The 25,777-nt window shown below is 36.5% G+C and overlaps 1 protein-coding gene and 1 long non-coding RNA gene across 4 annotated transcripts in view; one reads left to right on the top strand and one right to left on the bottom strand.

Annotated features, from left to right (window-relative positions):
• ripor3 (RIPOR family member 3) overlaps positions 1–25,777 on the bottom strand; it is a 35,457-nt gene that overhangs the window by 3,218 nt on the left and 6,462 nt on the right. For all 3 annotated transcript variants that reach the window (XM_057339059.1, XM_057339060.1, XM_057339061.1), the window contains 17 exons: positions 13,579–13,687; positions 11,664–11,813; positions 11,423–11,501; positions 11,311–11,334; positions 10,772–10,825; positions 10,524–10,673; positions 10,295–10,358; positions 10,162–10,205; positions 8,675–8,800; positions 7,774–7,919; positions 4,404–4,530; positions 4,090–4,296; positions 3,212–3,604; positions 2,970–3,115; positions 2,372–2,549; positions 2,041–2,167; positions 1,646–1,801 (listed from right to left, as the gene is read on the bottom strand). In XM_057339059.1, coding sequence (XP_057195042.1) covers positions 1,646–1,801; positions 2,041–2,167; positions 2,372–2,549; positions 2,970–3,115; positions 3,212–3,604; positions 4,090–4,296; positions 4,404–4,530; positions 7,774–7,919; positions 8,675–8,800; positions 10,162–10,205; positions 10,295–10,358; positions 10,524–10,673; positions 10,772–10,825; positions 11,311–11,334; positions 11,423–11,501; positions 11,664–11,813; positions 13,579–13,687 — 2,280 coding nt within the window. The remainder of the gene's footprint in view (positions 1–1,645; positions 1,802–2,040; positions 2,168–2,371; positions 2,550–2,969; positions 3,116–3,211; positions 3,605–4,089; positions 4,297–4,403; positions 4,531–7,773; positions 7,920–8,674; positions 8,801–10,161; positions 10,206–10,294; positions 10,359–10,523; positions 10,674–10,771; positions 10,826–11,310; positions 11,335–11,422; positions 11,502–11,663; positions 11,814–13,578; positions 13,688–25,777) is intronic.
• On the top strand, positions 3,534–12,198 carry LOC130557364 (uncharacterized). The gene is made up of 3 exons (XR_008963293.1): positions 3,534–3,641; positions 11,681–11,832; positions 12,045–12,198. It is a non-coding gene; the product is annotated as an uncharacterized LOC130557364 (long non-coding RNA).

Genomic DNA, 25,777 nt, shown 5'->3' with positions numbered 1-25,777 from the left:
TTAGAAATTAGTTTCAGAATTACATTTTGAAGGAATAATGGAGTATATATGAAATTCCATTAATAGTAAATATTAGAATGTGTAAATAATGCTAACACTGAGTTTTGGCTGTATTCAAAATTGGCTATATCCCTTCATTCACTTTAATGTATTCAATTTGAAGTTAATGAACTTGAGTCAGCAAATTTGGACAATGCTGCATCTTTCTCTGAGGGAAATTTATTCTGCCACAAGGTGCATTATGGGTATCCTATAGGCGTTGAGTTATTGCACTGCATTATGGGGGCTGAGTTTGCTTGATAATGTCCACTAGGGTTTCAAACACCTCTACAAAATAGAAATTCTCTCACATAGTCCAGTATAGCTATAAACAGTTTAATGTGTCTGGCCCAATTAACTCCTGTTCATGTAGCTCACTTGGTAGAGCAGGGTTATTTTAATAATGCAAAGACTGCAACTGAGTTCAAAACCCATGACTAAAAAGTTGATAGCTTCGTTTCGTAATTTTTATGGCCAGTGGGACGCCGTTAAAGGACTTTTATTTTGACATCACTTTTACTTTACAATCTGTAGTCCCTTTTTCGTCCGTATTAGTTTTAGGCTGAGCCGTTGAAACACAGAGTTACGACACTCGATCTCGCCGCCATGTGGACACGTGGTTCATGAAGCGCTCAATCGTTCCAAACAAATCCAAAACAAATGGATTTTAGCGGGACAGACAACAGCAACTAAATTTGCATAAATATTGCTAAATATATTAGCACATTGTGTACACTGAATACTACGCTGACTACATTTATAACAGCATTTTGTCTGGGGAGTAATATGAATATAATATCTATAAATTAGGGTGACCATGAGCCATTTCTCCCGGACGCATCCTTGCCAGGATTTGGATGCGTCTTCCGGGAGTCGCATTTGTCGACCGCATACGTCATCGAGGTTTATTATTTCAGGTTTTATTTTTTAAAGGCGCCGTTATATTTCAAGGTAAGAATGACTACAATGAACTACAATGATTATACGTCTTAAGCGATGTTAAATTTTAATTTTATAATTATTTTGTTACTGAAATATGAGAACCTCGATGACGTATGCGGTTGACAAACGCGACTCCCGGAAGACGCACCCAAATCCTGGCAAGGACGCGTCCGGGAGAAATGGCTCATATGGTCACCCTATATAAATATAAGATCTATGAATATAAGATATGTCCACCAACTCGTTAAAATATATAAACATGCTGTTATTTCACCAACTGTACAGCAAATGCGTTTGGGAGACATCGAAATGAATTCTTCAGTGCAGTGTTTGGAACTATTGGTCACTCCATGACACGAGTTACTTCCGCATTCCATTCTTTCAACGGACGTCTATGCGAGTGTCGTAACTCTGTTTTTCAACGGCACTGGTTTCAGTGTATTTCGTCAGCAATTATATATAAAGGTACCCCTGGCTGTTAAGTTGTATTTTTGTCGGGTTTGGTTTGTAGTTGCAAAGCTGTTGCGGTCGTGTTTATTTGCAGCATGGTTTTGGACTACATTCGAATATTTTTGTTGTTTTGGATTTAGTTAAAAGATCTACTATGTATTAGCCTATACATGTGAATAACATTTTAAAGGAAAATTACATAGAAAATGCAAACCTGCATCAGTCTGTCCAGGCTGTTTGGCTTTGACTTTGTGAATGTAATGTTTGCGCAGTGCCCTGAGAAAACCATCAGTGGAGCAGCAGAAATGTGAGTCACTCTCACAACACTCCTTCCAAAATACCTCCATTCCCCTAGGAGAGCTGCACAACACTGCCACACATCCACACGCATGTTTCAACACTGCATTTTACGACAAAACAGTCTGTGACAGTCATTTCTAGGGTCAGCTGTATTTCTAGTGTTCACTTGAAGCTTTCTCAGTCAGTCATAAATTCTTTAACTTTCTTGTTTGAAAAGACTATTATTCTATGATCATTTTAAGACCAAAGCAGAGAATTCTGTAGTGCTTTATTTACTCATTCAAGGTCCAGCTTTCCTGTGATACCTACACTGTGTTGCTGAGATCTCATCTGTCATCTTAGACAGGGCGCCGATTTTTTCCAGCAAGTCAGTTTGCCGTGACAGCTCCTCTGTGATGTGTTTGTGCACGAGATCAGAGCTAACACACTTCAGTGCCTGCACACAGATAACACAGTTCCTTTTTTTAGCCACTTTTGTTAACTTTGTATAGATCTTTGTTAATCTTAGATTAGAATGACCTTAAGAATGACCTTGAGACAGAAAACATCAACATAGACTATTGACTATTTAAATTCAGTTATTTATTCAGTTATGGATTTACAGTATAGATATTGATCATTATCAAACTAATCTTTTCACCTCCAGCAGAACTTTGCAGATGTTAAGGTGGGTGCCCAGGGCTTGGTCGAGGCTGTAGACCCCCGTACTAAGTGATGGCTTTACTACATTGTTTTCTTTGTGTTTGATCTGTCCTTCATTAATGTCTTCTGATAGCAGACCCATACTTCTCAGTGTATTCTCGTGGAACAAACCAATTCTGCAAAACAATGAACAAAGAGTACCTTGTAGTGTAGTGTAGACAATTTATTCAAATATTTTAATTTAAATATTAATATTGATATAAGTTAAATGAATCATAAATTGACTTATAAATATTAAGTGGTTCATAAAGATATAATAAAATATTTAAATATAAATAATTATGTAATATTATATTCATATTAATACATTTTATTTTAAATTAGAAACATATATGTATATTTTTTTATATTATATTTTTGGTTTAGTATTTGCCAAACCAACTTGTTGTACATGGAGTACCTCATTTCATCCACAAGAGGGCGCACAAACTCTTCATGTAACGCAATAGCTGCCCAGAAACTGTCGTTGTATTATGTTGAATAAACATTGCATGGATTTGCATACATGAATGCTTTAATAATTGAGTTCGCTGTACCTGGTGTGTCTGAGCCTGACACTGCCCATGCATGAGACTTCATCTTCATTAAAATCTGTTGAGAGGAAGTCAAAACTTCCCAGCACTTCCTCTTCGTCCACAGCTAGTGTTTCCCATGAGGGCATCCGTGGAGGGTCAAGGTCCTTCTATCACCAGCAAAGGAGACAAGAACATAACACTTTGTGATATTTGTGCAGCCTTGTCATGTAAAATGCACGTGCAACCCATTTTATTCATCTCACCTTCAACACCTCATTTAGTTGGCGTATCTGGACATCAAGTGTCTTTAACGCCGTCTCTACGATGCTCATGTCCTGCAGCGCTGAATCTAGATCTTCTAGCAGGGAACGGATTCTCACAGACACGGCTCTCCTCTGAGATCTGCTTAAACTTTTCTCCTTCTCGATAGGTGTCTCAGGTACCTGGTTGAACGAGGGCTCCTCTAAGGCGGTCTCATCCGGGGCCGTGGTCCCCTGTGCATCTCCGTCACCTGTGCTGGGGGTCACGTTTGCATTTTTACGGAGGATGTCAGGTGTGCTATAACGGTGGAAGAGGAAGATGGAGTCTCGCTTGCTTTCCGCAGGGCTGGGGGATGCTGTGTCAGTCTCTGATGGCCATTCCAGACTCTCCTCAGCCTAGAGTTATATTAGAGTTCATGAAAAAGATATAAAGGTACATCATCACTGCATCACTGTATGCATATGGATTCTCTTGTACTGTAAATTTACCTTTTCCTATTGTGTAATACTTCATTTTTCTTGGTTTGTCCTTTATTGTATATTCTTTAATATTTTATTGTAATATATTGTCTGTTGCCCTAACACTGTCTTTCTCGTGAGGATTTGTTTTGTATGCGACAACAACATGAAGTCACATTTAACCCAATTTACCTTTTTAATGCAAGTTCCAGAACTTTGTAAATTGTGAATGATTCATTGGATGTTCCAAAGAAATCATATTAACTTTAATATAAAATTGAATAACATTTACATGTACATTTATGCATGTGGCAGACGCTTTTATCCAAAGCGACTTAAATTGCATTATACTACACATTTTTTTTCTAATTATGTTAGAAACAATATTTATTTGATATAAAATCAAATAAAAAAGTTCATACATCTCCTGGTGGCGTCTTTAGTATCTCTTCATCTTGTAACTTTGTATCTTGGCGGGGTGTGAGCGGCAGGTGACTCGTCTTCTCATAGGCTGGAGGATTGAGAGTTTGGGTGGAGTCAGCCAGGTAGCTGAGTAGAGACACGCCCCTAGATTCACGTGAACCAATGGAAAAAGAGCTGTCTGCATCCTGTAGCTGCCGCATCATAGACTAGACCGAAGAGAGATCAAATCACGTGATGGCACAATTTTATGAATCGCACACATTTTTGATTGATTAGTCGTGTGTTTGGTTGTATTGTTTTGTTTTTAACTCACTAAAAAGTATTTCTCTGTGAAACTGGGCGTGTTGGGAGGTGTCCAGCTGTATATGGATCCCTTTCTGTGGATAGACTGTCGGCTGGCAGATGCTGTGATTGGTCTCACCTCACTGCTATCAAATGGACTAAAGGGAGAGAAAGATAGATTGTGTACAAGAATGACAGACCAGCATCCAACCCTTGCCTTAAAATGTAAAAAAAAAACAATGATGTCATGAAACAATGAAGCCTGAGACATCAAACCAAACATTCTGAAAAGAGGCATTTGTGGTAGTTTGCATTTAAACTGAAATTTCTATTGTGTTCGTATTTAGCTTCATTCATTGCTAGCGCCTACCATTATCCTGACATAACCCCACCCACAACCCTAAACATAACTTTACCCATAACCTCACCCTTGAGCATAATACTATACTGTTTTCTATACTTGGTTATCAACCAACACCTGATGCTCAAAATAACCGTAAAACACAGAGACAAGCCTGTTGTTATTTTTGCTCTTTTTTTGGATTTTTCTTTTCCTGTCCTACGTCTAGTGGGCGAGAATGAGCTCAGACTTGAATGCCACTCCCCTCCCGAAACCCCACCCTTTTTTGAGAAGGCTCGCCCAGAGTGTAGAAGTCTGAAGGTCATTGTACGTTCACTTGACAGAATCTTTACATGTAGTAACGTTTGTTTCAAAAAATATTTGCTGTCATCAACAAACCTTACTTAAAAAAATCCACCCTGCACAGCATTGTGTGCAGATTCTCCTGATATTACATAAAACACGTGTTATGATAATAACAGCTATAAGCAAAACCTAAGTAATATTAATATATATTATTTATAACTGCAAGCGCAGCAGTTCATTCGTTTTGTTCCTGTGAATCAAGTACAAGTACAAGTACACCAATCAAATGTTTAAGGTCATGTGACTGAAATGTTACTCATGGTCTTAAAAATCTTTTACAGTTACTTCTGATGTAATTAAACTAAATACTGTATGTAATATATGTGTGTGCAATAGTGGAATTGACATCAAAATTCAAAATCTGACTTTAAAATCTGTGCTTTACTGTATAATTCTCACATTTGTAATACTTTGGTCAGTTAATAATAATACTTTATGTAGTTTTATATTATTGATTTGAATGAATTAAAAGAGCCGTTTCTATATTTCGTATGTCTATCCTTGAATCACTTAACTAATTAAAGTTATTAACAATAAGTAATTAAATACTTTTTGGAGAGAGTAATTTGTACAGTAATCTAATTACACTATTGAAAATGTAATTAGTAACTAGTAATTAATTACTTTTCAGAGTGACTTGCCCAACACTGGTGACGACACTGCTAAAATATTACAGTTTAGGTATAACTTTTTATGTCAAAACAATTTCCGTAGTTAAATTTGTTATTAGTTAAGTTCTGTTATTGTAAAATGTTTAAAGGACCCTTAACTTTTGAGCAGTAGTGTCATTTTCAATATTTCATAATGTCGTTCGAACATATCGTTTCACTTAACGCAATAAAAAATAGACGTGAGATAAACACGCTCAGGCTTTCGGTGCATGACATGTTAAGTTTGTGTTTGTCGTCATTGGTAATAGAGAGTGACACTGCTAACAGAGACAGAGCAGAACCAGAGGAAATGAGGTGATGCTAGTGAACACACACACACACACACACACAGAGAGAGAGAGAGGTAATAGACGCTGAACAGGCTGTGAGACGTGTTTAATTTAGTGACTCTGTTAAAAACAGGGAGTGAAAAATCTTTTCCACCTGGATTTTGTAAAGAACAATGAAATTTGATCTGCGTGTGCATGTGTGATAGGCTATTTATTCAATGCTCTCTCTCTCTTTCTCTCTGTTTCTCTCTCTCTCACTCTCTCTCTCTCTCTCTCTCTCTCTCTCTCTCTCTCTCTCTCTCTCTCTCTCTTTCTCTCTCTCTCTCTCTCTCTCTCTCTCTCTCTCTCTCTCTCTCTCTCTCTCTCTCTCTCTCTCTCTCTCTCTCTCTCTCTCTCTCTCTCTCTCTCTCTCTCTCTCTCTCTCTCTCTCTCTCTCTCTCTCTCTCTCTCTCTCTCTCTCTCTCTCTCTCTCTCTCTCTCTCTCTCTCTCTCTCTCTCTCCTCTCTCTCTCTCTCTCTCTTCTCTCTCTCTCTCTCTCTCTCTCTCTCTCTCTCTCTCTCTCTCTCTCTCTCTCTCTCTCTCTCTCTCTCTCTCTCTCTCTCTCTCTCTCTCTCTCTCTCTCTCTCTCTCTCTCTCTCTCTCTCTCTCTCTCTCTCTCTCTCTCTCTCTCTCTCTCTCTCTCTCTCTCTCTCTCTCTCTCTCTCTCTCTCTCTCTCTCTCTCTCTCTCTCTCTCTCTCTCTCTCTCTCTCTCTCTCTCTCTCTCTCTCTCTCTCTCTCTCTCTCTCTCTCTCTCTCTCTCTCTCTCTCTCTCTCTCTCTCTCTCTCTCTCTCTCTCTCTCTCTCTCTCTCCCTCTCTCTCTCTCTCTCTCTCTCTCTCTCTCTCTCTCTCTCTCTCTCTCTCTCTCTCTCTCTCTCTGTCTCTCTCTCTGTCTCTCTCTGTCTCTCTCTCTCTCTCTCTGTCTCTCTGTCTCTCTCTCTCTCTCTCTCTCTCTCTCTCTCTCTCGGACAGCTGGTGTGTGTTAGCTGATAGCAGAGCCTCACACACAGGGTTGTACCTTGTGTGTGTGAGATGGAGAGCTGATAAGTAGTTTATTCAATGTTTCAACTCAATTTCATGAAGAAGTGCTTTCAAATATCCTGTGATGAGCACTGTTTGCTTCACAATTCCAGATGTTGATACAGCTCAATTTAACCATCAAGCATCTGAACACAGAACCCTCTAACTGCAATAATCTCTGATATAAAATCGGATAAATTAAATGGACAGTTTACCCTAAATGAGTTTGCTCTCCCTCATGTTGTTTCTAACCTGCAGTGGAACACAATGATACATTTTGGCTGTTCTTTTTCAAACAATTAAAGCAAATGGGAAAAATGCTGTCAAACTCTTATGAGAACAAAAAGAACTTTGGGTGAACTGTCCCTTTAAACAACTACACATCGTTTTGCATACACTTAAGAATTATGATATATCTATAATTCATTGGCATTTTTAGATTCTAGATTCTATAACCAATTGATGACATGAACTAACATTAATAAATGCTGTATTATAGTTCATTGTTTGTCCATTTTGCTAATGCATTAACTAATTGTTAACAAATAGCACTTTATTGTAAAGTGTTACAGAAAATCCTTTCACATTAATATAGTACATTGTGCCCTATTTTATTATATATTTTGCCGTGTACAGTATTAAAATTAGTACAGCTGTATATTTTACTGCCTTGTAAAGATCACACATGTGCACTCACTTCCAAAGCACTTCTAGCTGCAGTTTAATGGTTCCCAGTTCCGTAATGTCGACAACCATCATCTGCGATCGTGATGTAAAAAAATCAGCACTCCTGCATGTTACCATGCCGACCAGGATGGAGCTCAGCCCCTTCACCTCTGTCACCTGGAAAGAGAACAAAGAAAATATAAGTCTTATCGTAAGAATACTTTGACACAGTGGTTCCTTTACTCATACTTCTCCCAGTCAAAAGTGATTGAACACCTAAAATCTATCTTTTATTAAATATAACCTTTTATAAAGAAATTTATTTTTGTTCAATAAAATTCTTTATTTAATATTTCAGATATATAGTGAATCTTATGGTTTTATGTAATATTCATGAAAGAATTAGGATTTAGTTTTTCATTTTTTCATTCATTTCCTTTGGCAGTCAGGAGTAAAAATGTGACCAAGGACTTTAAGTCCCCAAATTTTGTACTATTCCAGTACAGTAAAAATAAATTAAAATGAAATAAAACAGTATTTTTCGCCCGCTTTATCATCCACCAGACAAAAACATATTAGTAACAGCAGAACTTAATAAGAATAAAACTTACATTTCTATATTTGAGATTTGATGTTCATCACTTTCACAGGTTTAGAGCACTCTCTATTTTCTAAAATGGAATCAATTCCACGCAATAAAACCTTTTATAATAATTTCACCATATGCCAAAAGCTTCAGAGAGTCTGTTAAACATCTCTATCATTTTCTCGGGGGTCTGTAGGCGGTTTTAGAAATGTCTGATGAAACTCTATCTAGATGTAACAAACAGCATAGACAAAAGAACCGCACGCTTCTGTCAACACAACCCCCACAGGAGACCTTGACAGGAAGTGATGTTTGCGCAGGTGTGAGCGTATGTGATCGAGCTCACCTTAATCTCAAAATTGGCATGAATGTGAGGGAGAAAGACCATCTCCTCTTCATCCCACAGCTGTTTGTCATCACTCTGTATTCGTCCTCTGATTCTCCATCTCTGTCGGCCCAACCGGATTAACACCTACACAGGGGTCCAAAGAAGTATTTTTGAACCCTTATATGAACGTTATTGCATTTAATAACAAAATATCAAACATTATGGCTTTAGTTTGATATACATTTGAGATGGAACATTAGTACTGACTTCATGCTTCCACTTAAATGACTGAGGAAAGTGAAATTATTTTGGTTTATTAGATTTATGTTTTTATCTAATGTAATGAAAGTCTAATACTTTGTGTCTAGGTGTCCAGAAAAGTCTTGGGCCCCTTGTATGTGCGTTCTGTGTATGAGCGTGCCTGAGGGTCCCGTGACCACATTCCATTGTGCATGAAGTCATTGGAAACCTTGCCTTAAAAATGTCTTCCAAATAGCTGGTGAAATAAGTCATTTTAACTTAAAGGCACCATCAGGCATTTCTGTCTTAACGCAGTGAATCTGAGATTAATAATGCTTATGTATTATAGGGAATTCTCCCTCATATGTTTCCAAACCTTATACGCTTTATGGAGCTCAAAAGATGCATAAAAGTGATTAAAAGTCCTTAAAAGGACATTTCACCCAAAAATGAAAATTGTGTCATTTCCTCAACCTCAAGTTGTTCCAAATATGTATAAATGTATTTGTTCTGATGAACACCTGTTTGGAGTGCTTGTAACCAAACAGTTCTTGGCCACCATTGACTACCATAGTAGAAAAAAAATATTTGTAAATTTCTTTGTTCTGTTGAACACAAACGAAGATATTTTGAAGAATGAAGGAGAGCAAACAGTTCTGGGAACCTTTTGACTACCGTAGTATTTTTTCTACTATGGTAGTCAATGGTGGCCAATAAGAATTTCAAGCATTCTTCAAAATATCTTTCTCTTTGTTTATCAGCACAAAGAAATTTATACAGATTTGGAACAACTTGAGGGTGAGTAAATGATAACAGGATTTTTATTTTTGGGTGAACTGTCCCTTTAAATGTCATAGATATATTCTCTGGAAAGTCTTAAAACAGTGTTGGTTTAAGCAAATATCATGTTTTGAAACCTTTTAAATACGTCATGAATGTAGTCCATATGATATTACTCTAAGCAGAATGTGTTGTGTGAGTAACAGACCAAATTGTCAAAACACTATTTACTTGTAAATAGTTGTTCTCTACTTTATTTTCTAAGAAGACTTAAAATGTAATGCACAAGTTATATTATTTTTCCTTCAAGCTCAGCAGCATCTGTTTACTTTTTGTCTCGCGCTACATTGAAAAAAAGAGCACTTTGGTTTTTTGTGAAATGACAGTGCGAGTGGATGAAGTCAGAATTTTTATTTTTGTTAAATTCATACAGTAAGTGTGTAACAGCAACTGATCCATAACCCAGCCCCGTTAAAATCGCTCACCTCATACTGATCTCCTGGGCAAAGCCGAGCGAAACCTATCAACCCTGCGGAAAAAAAGAGGAAAAATTAAAATATTTCAAAGACAGATGTTCCTCTGAAATTCAAATTCCTGCATATGGTGTGTGTCTTGTACCTTTCATTTTGATTTGTAGCTCTCCCAACAGGATCTCTAGTTCTCCTTCCATTGCAGACATGTCCTGCAGGTAGAGATGTGTGTTAACCGAAACCCTAACTTTATAAAATTTTCTCACTTTTAATGCTCAAATTTTCAAATCTTATCCAAAATGTCTGCACGATGCATCCTCGAACAAATGAGTATCTTGATAGTGTTACTGATAGTTGTGTGTATATCAAGACCTTACCTCCAGACTGTGTCTGTGGTTTCGGCTCAACTCTAGTAAACTCTCTCTGGATTGTCGTGAAGAAGGAGAGAGAGAAAACGCTCTCTTCATGTTTAAAGCGCCCTGACACAGTCGCCACTGGATGCAGTAGGACTCATACAGCTCTTCTACCTGTCAATGACACACTCAGTTCACATTCACATACTACTGTCACGTATGTTGGTGTTGTGCAGTTTGAAAAGACCAAAGTTGACCAATGTTTGTGTTACCTTACTAATCTGAAACTCTAGCCGTCGTATGTATCTCTCTAAGGCTCGAATCTCCTGTTGTTGACACAAAGAGGATACAACTTTTATCTTTTATCTTGAAGTTGGCTTTAGATATCATATTTAATAAACGCTTAGAAAAAGTCCTGATTAGTACTATAGTATTACCATGTTTTTAGGACATTGTCACAGTATTAAAGTACATAAAGTGCCATGAAAATACCATGGAGTATGCGGTAAACATGAAGTACTATGGAAGTATTATGGGAAACCACCACTGTGTTTTGTGTGTGAGGAACACAGTTTTCAAATGATTGTATATATGCAACACAATCTCACGACAATTTGTGACTATTTGACAACGTTGCTGTGTCGTGTGATTCGTACAATTATTAGAAAAAAGCCCCTCCCTTAAGCCCGTCCTTAAACCTAACCGTCACTAGAGCGAAAGCAAATCATATTAAAAATGCATACAAAAGATCCAGCTTGTAAAATAGTTATAAATCCTGTGGGATCAAGCTGATATAAGCATGAAAACATACCTTTTCCAGGTCATAGAAAAAAGCCTGAGAAATAGAAAATATTCACTTTAAATTAACATATTTTGTTAAAATAAAGTGAGTTATGAGTAGTTTGGTAGAGAACATGTTTTACCAATCTGGAGTTCCTTTTGGTGTCCCGCTGCTGAGATGACAAGAAATCCAGTTCTGTTTGATGGTTCTCCAAGTAATCCCTTTATAATCAAGCATAGAGAGGAAATCTTTATCACAATGTGCATGTTGCGTCTAAACAATTATAATGACTTTCCAAAAGAAAATCTAAAGAATTAAATCAATCAGATAAACAAGAGGTTCCTTTTCATCTTATTTTAACAAAAAGTGCTTGTGTGACATACTTGAGTCCTTTCCGTAGGGCCTGGAAGATTCTGTCCACCTGCTCTGGCTGCTGGCCCCAGATGCTGCTGCCCATACGACTAGAAGAGGGAATTCTGGGAGATTTTCCTGCCGCCGCTATAGAGCGGAGAGAGCTGCGGACAGAGGAATGTCTGCCGAGAGAGAGAACAGGTGAATTTCTTTTGGTTTATTTAATTTATTTCAATAGGAGTCTAAACAGGCAATATATAGTCTAAATATATTTGAATTTATACATTTACAATCAAAATAATTCTGGAATTCTGGTTAAACATCTTGACAGATCTGTTATAGCAGTGGTTTCTTATGCAGCGCTACAAACTCAATGACTCTGCAATGTAAATAAACTCTTCTCTTTTCTCCAGGGAATGCATTGCTGAACGCTACTCTGGAGGGCAACAGAAAACACAAGCTCCGGCTCTCAGATCAACACCACTGACATCTCGACTGTAATTCAAGAACCCTCAGTGGATCGTGACGACTCTACACGCTTTTTACTGACTGTCTCTTCTGATGTGTTTATAGCTAAATAAGGAATTCTGCTTAAAAATATGCATTTTGTGTGTGTGTGTGTGTGTGTGTGTGTGTGTGTGTGTGTGTGTGTGTGTTTTTAATATTTTCGAAAGCAAATTTGCATTCATAATCTCAGTATGTGTAACTGTGTGACTATTTATGATCTTTTTTGAACGTATGATATTGAAAGATTTTGTAAAGACAGACATTAATACAATTATTGCTAAAAGTAATATTGTCTCAATACAACTAATGTAAACAGAAAAGAGTTTAAATTAGTGCTGTCAATTAATCACGATTCCAAAATAAATGTTTGTGTTTTTATAATATATGTGTGTATGGCGTGTCTATTTATATATAATAGCACACACATACATGGGTATATTAACATAAATGTATATAAATTTATATTTGAATTAGGGCTGTCAAGCGATTAATCGTGCATATAAAAATGTATTAAAATATATAATTTCAAAATATAAATGAATTAAAACAATATTTCCTTAATATATATATATACATGTATGCATATGTTTTTGTGCTTATAAATACAAAATAAATATGCACAGTGCACAGACATATATTATGTAAACACAAACTTTTATTTTGGATACGATTGATCTCAAATAATCGTTTTACAGCCCAAATTTAAATATAACTAACATTGTGTAAATATAAGTATATATATATATATATTACTCATATTTCTTAAATATAAACATGTTTGTTTGTGTATTTAGATATTCATGTAAATATACAGTACATGCCATACATTATATAAACACAAAATTTATTTTGAAATCGATTAATCGTGATTAATCGATTTGAACGCACTAGTTTAAACAAAGGCACAAGAGTATCAAAGTTTTAATTGGTTGTGTAATGTATCTTTCTAGGTCTGTCGTTTTTCCATATTCCATAGTCTTGGATTTTGAATTATAAAAAAAGTTTTGTCTGACATGATCAAGGCAGTTAAAAGGCATTTTCTCACAATCCTGTTTTGCAAAGTCTGAGTATAGAGTTTACAAATTGCAAGCAGGTGAATTTGTCTCTGAAATTGTTTTAGCCTTTGTCAGCAATCTTTTCAATCTTTTCCTGGATGGAAATACAGTCATGCAGTGCTATTGTGACACATGAAATAAAAATGTGTACAAATGCATAAATGCGCACACACAGAGGCAGCTGTGTTACTTATGTAAGCTGTCACTCTCCTCACACCCGGTTCTGAACCGAACATCCTCTAGCGACCTTTGGTTCTTAAAACAATTACATAATACCAGTTGGCTGTTTACATTTAATATTATGTGAAATCCTAAATTACAACCAAAAGGCCATTAAAGGGATAGTTTACCCTGAAAAAAAATTCTGTCATATGTTCTTGGTTACCTTCTGCGGCCAACGAGCGTGTTGACGCCGGTGAAAGAACGGCTCCGACGTACCATTCCACCATCAGCCGGGCTTTCAAACTTCAACTTAACTGACATTGTGTCTCCACCTGCAACATACACGCATAAAACAAGAGAAACAAGTGAAACTTCAGAAATCTGCTTTGTGTTAGAGTCATATTTTAGTATTTAGTTCCTCTTTCTCTCTTGGTGGTAGTTGCTTAGGCATGCTAAGGATGCTCAAACAAATAGAGCAATGTTGTGAAAGCGCCAGTGTTTACACTTTTTAGGGAATTCGCGCATGATTTGTTTATTTACAGTTGTCTCGGCATGTTAAACTTGGATCACCACCATTCGTGTCATCGCACAAACATGTAACATGAATCATCGGCTGATCATCACATAGCTGAGAAGCCCCCCATGATCCCTTGGCCTCTCGATCTTCACATGAACCAGAGCACATAGCAATGTCCTCATCCCATAATTTCTCACTTTTCTGTTACTGTAAACAGTTTTTGAACATTCCTCAGACTCAGATGCCCAAAACATCCTAACACCTACAGTGGTCACTTAAAGTTTTTGGATCCTCAAAGCACCCTCAAAAATGATTGTTTCATTATTTATATATTATGAATCAAATTTTCCAATAAATAATAAATGTTAATAAACATTTGTACAATAAATGATATTAATACATGATATAAATTAACTCTTAAATAACAGAAAAAACCTGTTATCTCTGTTAAGAGATATGAACACTTGTTTTTTGAAAGAAAATATAAAAAAAGTTGATGCTTAAAACAAGCAAAAATATCTGCCAGTGGTGCCAGAAAAAACCTTGAATAAAGTGCTCAATAAAGAGGTAAATAGAGGTCTAATTCAAGTTTATTTTTCTTACGCCATTTGCATTTTTGCTTGTTTTAAACAAAAATTCACTTGAATTCGATTACCCTTTTCAAAGAAAATGTATCTTGATTAAATACTTTTTAGATATTTAGAAGACAAAAATACAAAAATATAAGTGAGATTTTTTTAGCAGTGCATTTCTGTTTTTATCTAATAAGTTTTTGTCTGTTTTTATTTATTTCTCTGCATTATAGAAGAATTTAGTCTTGGGCATTTGGTCTGAAACCATGTATCTCCATATTTCGTGATTTTTATCTTAAATCATTATTAGTCTATTAGTCACCCCTTTGTTTTTCACTGGGTTTTGCAAATATCGACGCTCTAAAAAACGTTGGGTTATTTTTGTAACCCAATATATTGGGTTAAAATTACCCAACAATGGGTCGGTGCTATAGTAACCCAGCATTGGGTTATTTGTTGGGTCATTTTAAACCCAACTGTTTTTAGTGAGTAACCAATAAAAGGTATTAAAATTGCTCGTCAACTTTGACAACACAGTATTGAATCCTTTAAAAAGTAGACAATTATGATGTAAAGCTTCAAAGGCTATGAAAAAGCATCCTCTGAGCAATAAAAATAGTCTTTGAGAGGTTATTTCTAGGACAGGTCATCATTTTTGCAGATTTGGCATTCATACAGTTTTATTTGTAAGTGTTCATATTCTTTCTTTCAGTTTTCTACACGGTTGCATTCTTTGCTTATAGCTTTTGCACCTGTTCGGCTGAAGAAAACGGTTGTGTTGACAGTGGCACATGAGAGACGCGGAGAGGGCAGACGAGAGGAACACAGGATGAGAGATGAGAGGAAGGGAAAGAGATACATAGAGATGTCTTGATTGCAAACACAGAGGCATTCTCTACAGAACACTAACTCATGTTCTTTTCCTACAGGAGGAAGAAGAAAATCTGTGGATTAGATGAGCAACTGTGGGGGGCTGATGGGCAAGGGACTTGAGAACCATGGAAACAATGTTCTGGCAGCAGGTGTATCCTATACAGTAAGGTATTTTTGAGAAATGTTTGGTGTTTTGGACATGTCAGTACCATGATTAGAGTGCCATGGTCAATATAGTATGTATATGTATACATACTGTATATATATATATCAAATAATGCCTTGGTACCTGACAGAGTACCATGGTTTTACCATCTAATGCCATCATGCCGCAGTATTTTTATAAGAGAAGAGAATACACAGAGGATGTGCATTTCTGTGTTTAGGTTTTACCTAACACAAACTGTCGATCTCAACTCAGACGTGTTGTTAATATGACATAAAAATAAGTGTTGTATCTCCCTCGGGCAAATGAACATTAACACCGGGGTAAACCAGAAAACATCTGTGTTTTTTGTTTTTAACCCCTAAACCACATTAAAAAACACATTTTATTTTTCAGATGTATCCAGATGCAATTGATTTATTTTAGCCTTGCGGATGTAAACACCAGAGACACTGTGTGTCCAGAACACAAGAGAGATGTCATAAATGTTTCGGTTTATTTGTTAAAAGGTCGAATAACGACTTAACAATAGATTGTATCTACATTCACACAAAACAGTTTAGACAAGTATGAGAACGTTCATCATTCACATATTAAAGTGCGCACTAGATGCCATTTTATTTATTAAAATGAAACATCCACGTCTTTATTGGTGGATATAAACTTATTATATGTGTTTCCCACTTCTTTAAATGAAAAAAATATCGTTGATGTTTCTACTTATTGAACAAATGAACCTTCTGAGCATCATAGAAAATAAATGAATTGTCATATTATTGTCAAAAGGGTGAAAAATATAGGCTAGAGGTTTTTTTAGTTATATCACTCTCGTGATGTGCGTTAGTACTGTACATCAAACATTGGTTTAAAAATCACATTAACATATCAATATACTTTTTTGTAAATGACATCTTCAGTCTTGTGTCTAGAGCAAATATATACACCAATCTCAGTGTGACACACAGTAAGACTTTTGAGGGCTGTCCAATAAAATATTAGCACAGGGATTGTGTCTTGCATGAGAAAATGCCGTACTAAAACTTTTTCTATTGTTTTTTGGCAGAAAGAGGAATAACAAAAGGGTGGACTATAGTGGACTTGCTGGCTTGAACTGTGATCCAGGGCAACGTGATTGCTGTAATTCCAACAAAAGCAAGAAAATTTGTACTCCGGCCATGTGAGATAATTGAACATGACCAGAAATTAACACTGACCGATAACACAAAGCATTGGAATATGCGATTCTTTCAGGAAACAGGCTGATCATTATTGATTATTTGAACAGGGGACTGGGATGTCATGCCAAAGGGAATAAATTGTCAGTCCAGAGCACACAAAGCTTTGGATGAAGTAAAGTACAGGGCAATGATGGCATAACAGGAGGGTAGAGTTCACACTGTTGGTCAGTTTAATTTTATTGGATGGACATAACAAGACACAACATTATAGGGGGTCTTTATACAACGAAGCATTATGTTTTTATTATCTTAGAATGAATTATTTCTATCTACATTCACTGCGGGTCCCCTTGCATTGAATTCACCATGTTGTTTCTACAGTAGCCCTAAACGGACAAACTGCTCTACAGAGCGTGTTTGGTAAATACGTTATCTCCTTCGGGAAAGAAGCGGAAATGCGACGACATCTTTGTTCTGTGTCAGCCACAGTAGTGCTTCGAAAGGGAGGGGTGGAGTGAGCCATTGGTAGCAATTCGCAGCCTCACCGATAGATGCCGCTAAATTTCATACACTGGACCTTTAAGTAATAGTAGCAAACTAGCAAAACAATGTACTTTTTACATAAAAAGTAGACTGAATTTGTAGTTTAATAGAAGTAGCACACTTGAATAAACTTGAATAAAACCTGCATCGTTTGTACTACAGATACGAGAGTCACTAACTTAGAACACCCTTAAAACCAATTACCAACTGCATTGCAACCTGCTGCCAGTCACCCAGCACACAGCATCAACGTACATTTTCTTCAGTTTTGTTGTTATTAAGACTTATGAGGTTCTGTGTGCAGGGCATGAAATAACCACATGTTTAAGGCTCTTGTGTTGAGATTAACAGGGGAGTTACTCTCGTCAATCTTAGTTAAGTTAATATGACCGCATTCACGCATTACACTTGGTCCAAATCTGTCCATATTAGATGACAGAAACATTTTATTGCAGAAGTAAAATGCCCTGTGGTAGGAAAGAGAAACACGAGGAAGTGTTGTACAGAAAGAGGACAGAGCCTTGGGGGATATTGGAATTTGACAGGCTAAAAAAATCACAAAACAGTTTATTTTTGTATTTATATATATATATATATATAACAAGCCAAATTCAATGCAAGGGGATACGTAGTGTATGTAGATAGAAATAACTCATTCTAAGGTAATAAAAACAATGCTTCATTATATAAAATACACACCCCCTATAATATTGTGTCTTGTTATGTCCATCCAATAAAAATAAACTGACCAACAGTGTGAACTCTCCCCTCCTATTATGCCATCATTGCCACTTTACTTCATCCAAAGCTTGATACATTTTTTTTTTACCTAGGAATAACTTTCTATTCAATGTCTATACAGATCTATACAGATCAGGGTCAGTCGTGGTCTAATGGTTAGAGAGTCAGACTCGTGACCAGAAGGTTGCCGGTTCGATCCCCAGGGCCAGCGGGTAACGACTGAGGTGCCCTTGAGCAAGGCACCTTACCCCTACTTGCTCCCCGGGCGCTGTAGTGATAGCTGCCCACTGCTCCGGGTGTACGTGTGTTCACCACTTGCTGTGCGTGTGTTCACTACTCTCTGGATGGGTTAAATGCAGAGTCACATTTCGGGTATGGGTCACCATACTTGACAAATAATTGAATTAAATTAAATTAAATTACAGATGATCCAGAATGCGGCGGCAAGAGTGGTCTTCAATGAACGTCACTCCTCTCTACATTAGGTTACATTGGCTCCAGTCGCTCGAATCAAATTCAAAGCTCTGCTCTTGGCATCCAAACCCACCACTGGTTCGGCACCCCCATATTCTTTTTTTCCTAATACAGACTTATGTACTCGCCAGATCCCTGAGCTCTGCAAACGAACAACGTCTTGTGGTGCCATCCCCGTACCTTCTCTGGATCTGTTTCACGTTTGTGGAATGATCTGCCCGATGCTACAAGATCAGCAGATTCTGTAGCCATCTTTAAGAATCGGCTGAAAACACATCTCTTCCGTCAGCACCTGACCGATTAGTACTGACTTCTATTTCTTTTCTACTCTTTCTATCAAACTTTTTTTTTAGCTTTGTATACTGTGCTGGGCCATATGAAACCAGTTTTTACTGCACTTATGCATTTTGTTGTCCTTATGCTGTTCCAATTGCTTCTATTGTTTACCTCATTTGTAAGTAGCTTGTAAATGTAAGATGAAACGTCCAGTACAGTAATACAGGGCTTGTCTTTTTCTTAGTAGCCTGTGAAGCCTTTAGTTTATGTCAAAGCCATGAGCCATGAGCCATGTTAGCATCACTGGTTAGCCCCTGCTAGATTTCAAAACTACACCAATGTTGAGGAAAAAGGTCTCTAGCTGTGTGTACATAATTATTATATTTGTAAGTAATACTGTATTTAAATAATAAATGTCATAGAATGATAGCAGATGGTTTGGCAGTGACCTACTGGTTCTTATGAGGTGTTTGTAGTAAACACGTGTATTTGAAAGCAAACATGGCTTAGAATAAGACCCCTTTGGATATGTTTTCGGACAGATGCCTGGACTCAATTATGTCTAAGCTGTGAGGTGTTTGTGAGTTTGTGTGTGCGTGCGTGTGCTCTGTGCTGTAGAATGGCAATACAAATCACCTGGAGGTCAAACGTTTCATGGTTAAGATTTAATTGCTTTTTTCCCACTGCATCACTATTGGCCCCCAGGGCCACTATACACACACGAATGTGCTCGTATTTTATTGGTGTATTAAATAGACATTATGTATAATATGGAAAATGATATAACATAACTTCTAAAATGTATTACCTAACATAACTATAGTGTTATATAAATCTTTATGATCCTCTTATTAGATTTTTACAATTTTAAATAAATAGAATAAATTCATAGGTTGATGAACCTGTATGTACCATAAATTAAATAACTTGGATGATTTGAGGTTAAAAATAATGGGCTTGAGAGATGTTTTAAGAGATGTAGCAAGTTATTGAATTAAGAAAGTAAAGAAAGTAAATATCAACTCCGAATTCACTTTGAGAGTGTGGATTATATATACACTGTGAGTGTTAATTTGACCTTTTCAACACTGGCGATTTAACTGTGCAGGTACGATTTTGCAGAAATGTCATTTCAATTTGATATCATTTGACTTCAACCTATAAAGAGAGGTATGTAAAATAACCTGCAATTCTATGTTTCTAACAGAGATGGCGATAGAGAGGTAAGTTACTTGTAACTTACGCTGAAGAAAGTTTAGTCACTCTCTGTCACGCAGATGGCTACATGTTACATTCATCAAACGAAGACTGTTCTTGTTAGAAGGCTTGTGGAATGTGGAGAGGTTGTAAACCGCTGTGTTAATTTGGTAACATTAAACCACATGTTACAGCATCACAACAAACCAACTCCGAATTCCTCCTTTAACATCAGATGCGGCAAAGTTTTTCAAGTTCATGGATAACAGGGATATTCCTTATAAAGGGACTCCTGATGTTTGGGGGTTGAGTGAAATGTTTTTGCCAGATGTTGTATCTCTCTATCTTTTCCTGATTCACGACCTTGTCTCTCAATAATCAGTTCCTTATTTCTATCCAGGAAAGCCAAATGAGGTTCCTCTGTATTCTCATGACGGTAATACAGAATGATCTCCTGTCTTATGATTGCTGTTATTTACGAGTATGTTTTTCATATTAAATTGAATCTATTAAGATAAAAGCTCTCAGCTGTTTAGCCCATGTTTTTGAGTCAATTGCAACTTTAATATATCTAGTTGTATAAGTCTAATAATAAATGTAAGTCTGAAGTTTTGTAATCAATTTACTTGTATGACTTGAAATGCTTCTTGAAAAGAACTTGCAAGACTTAGGACCAGGCAGCCATCTTTCCATGTGCTTTAAGAAAAGGCTAGTATCTGATCCCATCTGTCAGTTTGTGACAGCCACAATATTGGTGATTGTGTCAAGAGTTCAAGAGTGTCAAGAGAATCAAAATGTAAGTGACTTCCTTATTATGTTGTATACTTGCAATCATACAGCCTAAGGATGTTTTTGGAAATATGAATGCATAACATGAAGACATGCCTTTGTGTAGCCATAACAACAAATAAAATAATAGGAAAGTTTTGAAAAATGTGGATGTTGCCAGAGGATGTGGCTTGACATTTCATTTAATATTTCCTTGTGAGGAAATGTCTTTGATTTACCAAACCCAAACTCATTCACTTCACTGGCTGATATTTGGGACTTTCTAAAGTTGAACATTTAGGATTTTACCGCACATATAATTGGATTTTGCTCCATGTTTGTTCGCTTCTGTCTAGCTTTGCTACAATCTTTCCGTTGAGTTTCCATTTAAAATTCAACCATCATGTATGTTGTTGGCCCTTTAAAAGACTTTTATCTTTACAATTTTTGCAGGTGTATTATAATTCATTAGGCTATACACTTAAAACTAAAACTAAAAGAGACTTGGAGATTATTAAAAAAAAGGTTTAATATATATATATTTTTTTATTTTTTATTTTAATAAATTATTTGAATTAATTTAATTATATATTTTTATTTATATTTATTTAGATCAGCTCGTCTGCTTTTGGATCCCATAATAATTTTGAAGAAAATGAGGAAATTGCATGTCCAGAGCACGTCTCATACTTTTTACATGTAAACAAACCCAAATGAGAACGTTACGTTTTAGTTAAAACAGTGGCCACTTGAAACGAGCTAGACGGGCTTCAAAGCAGACAGTGGGAATGCCAACAAATGTTTAATTGTATTTATTTATTTTGTGCCCTGGCTGATTTTTTTCTTTTAATAGATTCCAAAGCTTTTTGGGGGGTGGGGGCTGTGCATCCTGTTTGTGTGTGCCATATGGTTTTAACTGTGTGAAGGATGTCTGTAAAAAGGTGTGTGAAAGTAATTATTCCTTGTCTTTTTCTCTCTCTTTCAATATCACTTTCTGTTTCGAAAATAATTGTTGACAGTGATGTTCTGTACATGTTTATACTGTATATGTCATTTTTTTAACGTGAGACTCACTCCTGGGATAAAAGGATGCAGTGAACATTTTAATGCAAATAATTATTGAATAAAAAGATCATTGATATTGAATGAATTACATTTAGAAGTTTGTATTCTCTCTCTTCAGAAAACCATCTATAAAGATGACGCGTGCTTTAAAGAGCCCCAAAACGACTAATCTAAAGAACCTATAAACAACAAAAGCTTTTGTAATCTGTAAAGAACATAGTCCCAAGAAAAGTTCACCCAAAAATGAAAATGCTGTCATCATTTACTCACCGTCATGTCATTCCAAACCTGGATGACTTTCTTTCTTCTGCAAAACACATAGGAAGATATTTTGAAGAACGTTGGTAACCAACCCACATTGGCCCTCATTCACAAAACCAAAATATTTCTCAAAATATCTTCTTAATGTGCAAAGAGTCACATACAGGTTTTAATTGACATAAGGATAAATGATGACATTTTTTTGGTGAACTACAGACCTCTGTGTTTTCTCACATAAACAGCCGCTAAATCAGGGTTTGACCTCTTTGCCAGTCCATACAATTACTAGCCGATCCTTCTTGTGGATAGAACTACTTGGCCGGCGTGTTTTTACAAAGTGGTTCTTTCCGGCCTGGCTTAGGTCCACCTGGGTCCACCTCACATTAAGTTCTCAAACCAAAGAGATTTTACTTCTACATGTTTGATGTGCAAATCCTTCTTTTCTTCTACTCTTCCTGCACGGCTCTCCTTTGTTTTTCTTGTGTAAACGAATAGTGTTTCAGAAATGGAGTGAAAAAAGGTGAGTTCATCGAGGATGAGAGCGTATTGGATATCTCGGCGGGGTTTACCACCACTAAAGTCAATGACTCAATGTTATACAGTATAACAGTTCTCTCTTTACCTCGCACACACACACACACACTGGATTCATGCACCGGCACCCACACCCCACCCCTTTTAAATATGTGTTCACATTCTTATAGCTAATATAAACATGGAAATTGTATTTCATATCCGATTGAAGAAAAAAAAGTTCAACCTCTCCTATTTGGATTTTATCAGTGCATATGCTCTGTATGTAAGATATGAAACTCTGCCTGATGGCACATAACATTTTGCACTGTATATACATGATGGTAGCCCACCCTATAGTCTCTGAAATAGCACTGCAGAGAGCCATATGTTAATGTTCATATATCTATGACCACATTGGTTCTACAAATATGGCCCATTCTTGTTCTATGTGTTGTCCAGCTTTTTGACTGTATAAACGTGATAAAGGTCTTTTTTTCAGTATTAAAATAAACGTTATCCTATCACAGCTCAATATACAAAGTTAAAGGGATAGTTTACCCCAAAAAGAAACTTTTGTCATGGTTACTCACCATCTTGTCATTTTAAACTTGTATGACTTTCTTTCTTGTGCAGAACACAAAAGAAGATATTTTGAAGAACGTTTGTAATCGAACAGCACTCCATTGACTTGCATTAGTTTTGTGTCCAGAAGTGAATAGGTGCTGCCGTTGTTTGGTTACCAACATTCTTCAAAATAACTTCTTTTGTGTTTTGCAGAAGAAAGAAAGTCATACAGGTTTGAAATGACAAGGAGGTGGGTAAATAATGAGAGATTTTTCATTTTGGGGTGAACTATCCCTTAAAGAATATGATCTATGATGTCGTTGATGTTATTTTATGGTTTTATTGACTTTTTGTCTTTTTTTTAGTCGACGGCTGGAAAGAAATAGAGTTTGCCAGATGTTTATCTCTGATGAAACTCTGCATTCTGTTTAAATGAAGAAAAACTTATTTTTGAGTGTACCTTTAAGACTTTCTATTGGACTTGTCCACTCATGATTCCTGATTGATCGACGTGAGCTGGTGAACCTGTGATAAAGGACTTAGATCGATAGAAACATGTGTTTTTTAGCTTTGGCATGTGCTATCTGAAGCAGGCCACCAGCCGAGGAAGGTGCTGCCCGTATGTGTGTGTAGATAATGTGAGGCACACACAGCTCGACATACATATGGTCATACATAAACAGGAAGCAAGAGCTTCGGACGCTAATGAAATGAAAATCTTTGTATACTTTCTGTTTCCTAAAGAAGAAGGCAGTAGGTTTACATATTATGAGAGCGTTTATGTCGAGGGCTTAAATTAGATTAGGAGGGTGTGTTTTATCCTCACGAGCAACATCCAAGACAATAAGCCTCTCGATGTGATCGTGGTTGGGAAAGCCCCACCAACTCATACAGATGTGGAAGAATAGCTTTCAAATTCTTTCAGACATTACTAACTGATTGCAACAAATTTGATTATCAGATTTTCAGAAAGAGACCGAATTAAATCAGATATCTATCAACAAGTGAGTTTTTAAGGCATCAAAGATTCACTTTTGTCTTTATTCGAGTTTTAAAAGCGATTTCAAGAATGTAACAAACTGAGCTCAATGACATTTTCCTCTTTGTACTATTGCATATTTTAAACTTAAAAATGGAATAAAAGAGCGTAAACATAACATATGCACTTTATTTTCTTTTGAGGTGAACCATCACAAACATGCCTGTGTTCACTTTACATCACTGTTCTCTACAGGTAACCCAACCACAGCTACCAAGTTTTCCAAGTATTTGACAGGTTTCTTAATATAACATGACAGCCCTGTAACATGGCTTTCATTGTCTGTCGGCTTATTTTCTTTTTCAGCCTCCCATGAGGAATCCATGTTAAGAATCAAAGTACTAGATTCCTTTAAAGGGTGTTTCTGTCCATGCAAAATAAAACAGAAACACCCTTTAACAAAGGATGTGAATGAAGAGCAAGAAACAAAAAGATTTATGGGGGGGGGGGAGAAGGAATGATAGATGAAGCAGCATTTTGGGACTGCTTGATTCATAATCTCATGGTTTTTGTGCCTGTCTTGAGGGACATCAGAAAAAGGGAATGCTGGGGATTTCAGACAGAAGAGTTACCAGCACTGTGAAGGAGTGTAAATTGAAAAACGCGAGGAGCCTCGCAGTGAACTCATTCCTCGAGGGCTGTGAAACCTGTCTGAGGTTTTTTCCACAACCACGGGATGGTTTGCATTAGAGCATGACAAAGAATTACATTAAACATCATTAGTCATCACGCAGAGGTTAGTGGTCTTCTTCAGTGCCTAGCACAGGGACATGCACGTTTCCAAAGGAATGTTCTGGGTTAAATACAATGCAAGCTATATCGTCATCTATTGGATGTTGATGATTATTACAGAAAACATGGGCTTGTTTATCACTTTGTGAAAACATACAAAAATGTGTTTACAGCAATGTACTTCCAATGGAAGCACAACCATGTGCATTACTGTAAACACAAGATGATTGTCAAAATTATTTTTGCGATAATCAATAGGATGCCACAAATACATTAAACTCATATCATCGCTTTAATGTATTCAAAACTTTTATTTAAGTATTTTCACATCACATCTCTGAGCTCTGACACCCAGCAAATGTCACACGACAAAACAACACTCATTATAATCAACAAAGGACTATAGACGGATTTAAAGTGACAACATAAACAAACATTACTGCACATGAGCACATTCGTAGACTGCCCTTAACTTCCGGTACACAATCACAAATAATATAGTATATATAACAAGCAAAAGAAGCCGAGAAGAACCGTTAGATGGCTAAATTTGTCTCTCCAATATTTTGAACTTAGACTGCGATACCAAGCTCAACCGCTAGATGACAATGTACCATAAGGTTTCTTTAAATGCGTCAAAACTACAGGACCCTTTCAACAAATTGTTTATTTAATCAAATGAAAATGCAACAAATCGTTTATTTAATACAACTATTATATTATAAAATAATCATATTAATTAATTAATATTAAAGTCCCAGTGAAATTAAATCTTACAAGTTTTTCATGCGATATTGCAGCTTTTGTTGTAAACAGTTTATCAATGTGGGTCATTCTCTTTTTAAAAATCGTGTGCCCTCATAATCTAAAGTTAAAATCTGAAAATGCACTTCCTTCCTGTAATGACTATCCATTTTAGGTGACCTATGTTAGATGGCTT

This window comes from Triplophysa rosa, linkage group LG7 (genome assembly GCF_024868665.1).
Source record: "Triplophysa rosa linkage group LG7, Trosa_1v2, whole genome shotgun sequence".
Classification (NCBI taxonomy): Eukaryota; Metazoa; Chordata; class Actinopteri; order Cypriniformes; family Nemacheilidae; genus Triplophysa; species Triplophysa rosa.
Note: the sequence above shows the minus strand (reverse complement) of the source record. Positions and strands in the feature narration are given on the sequence as shown.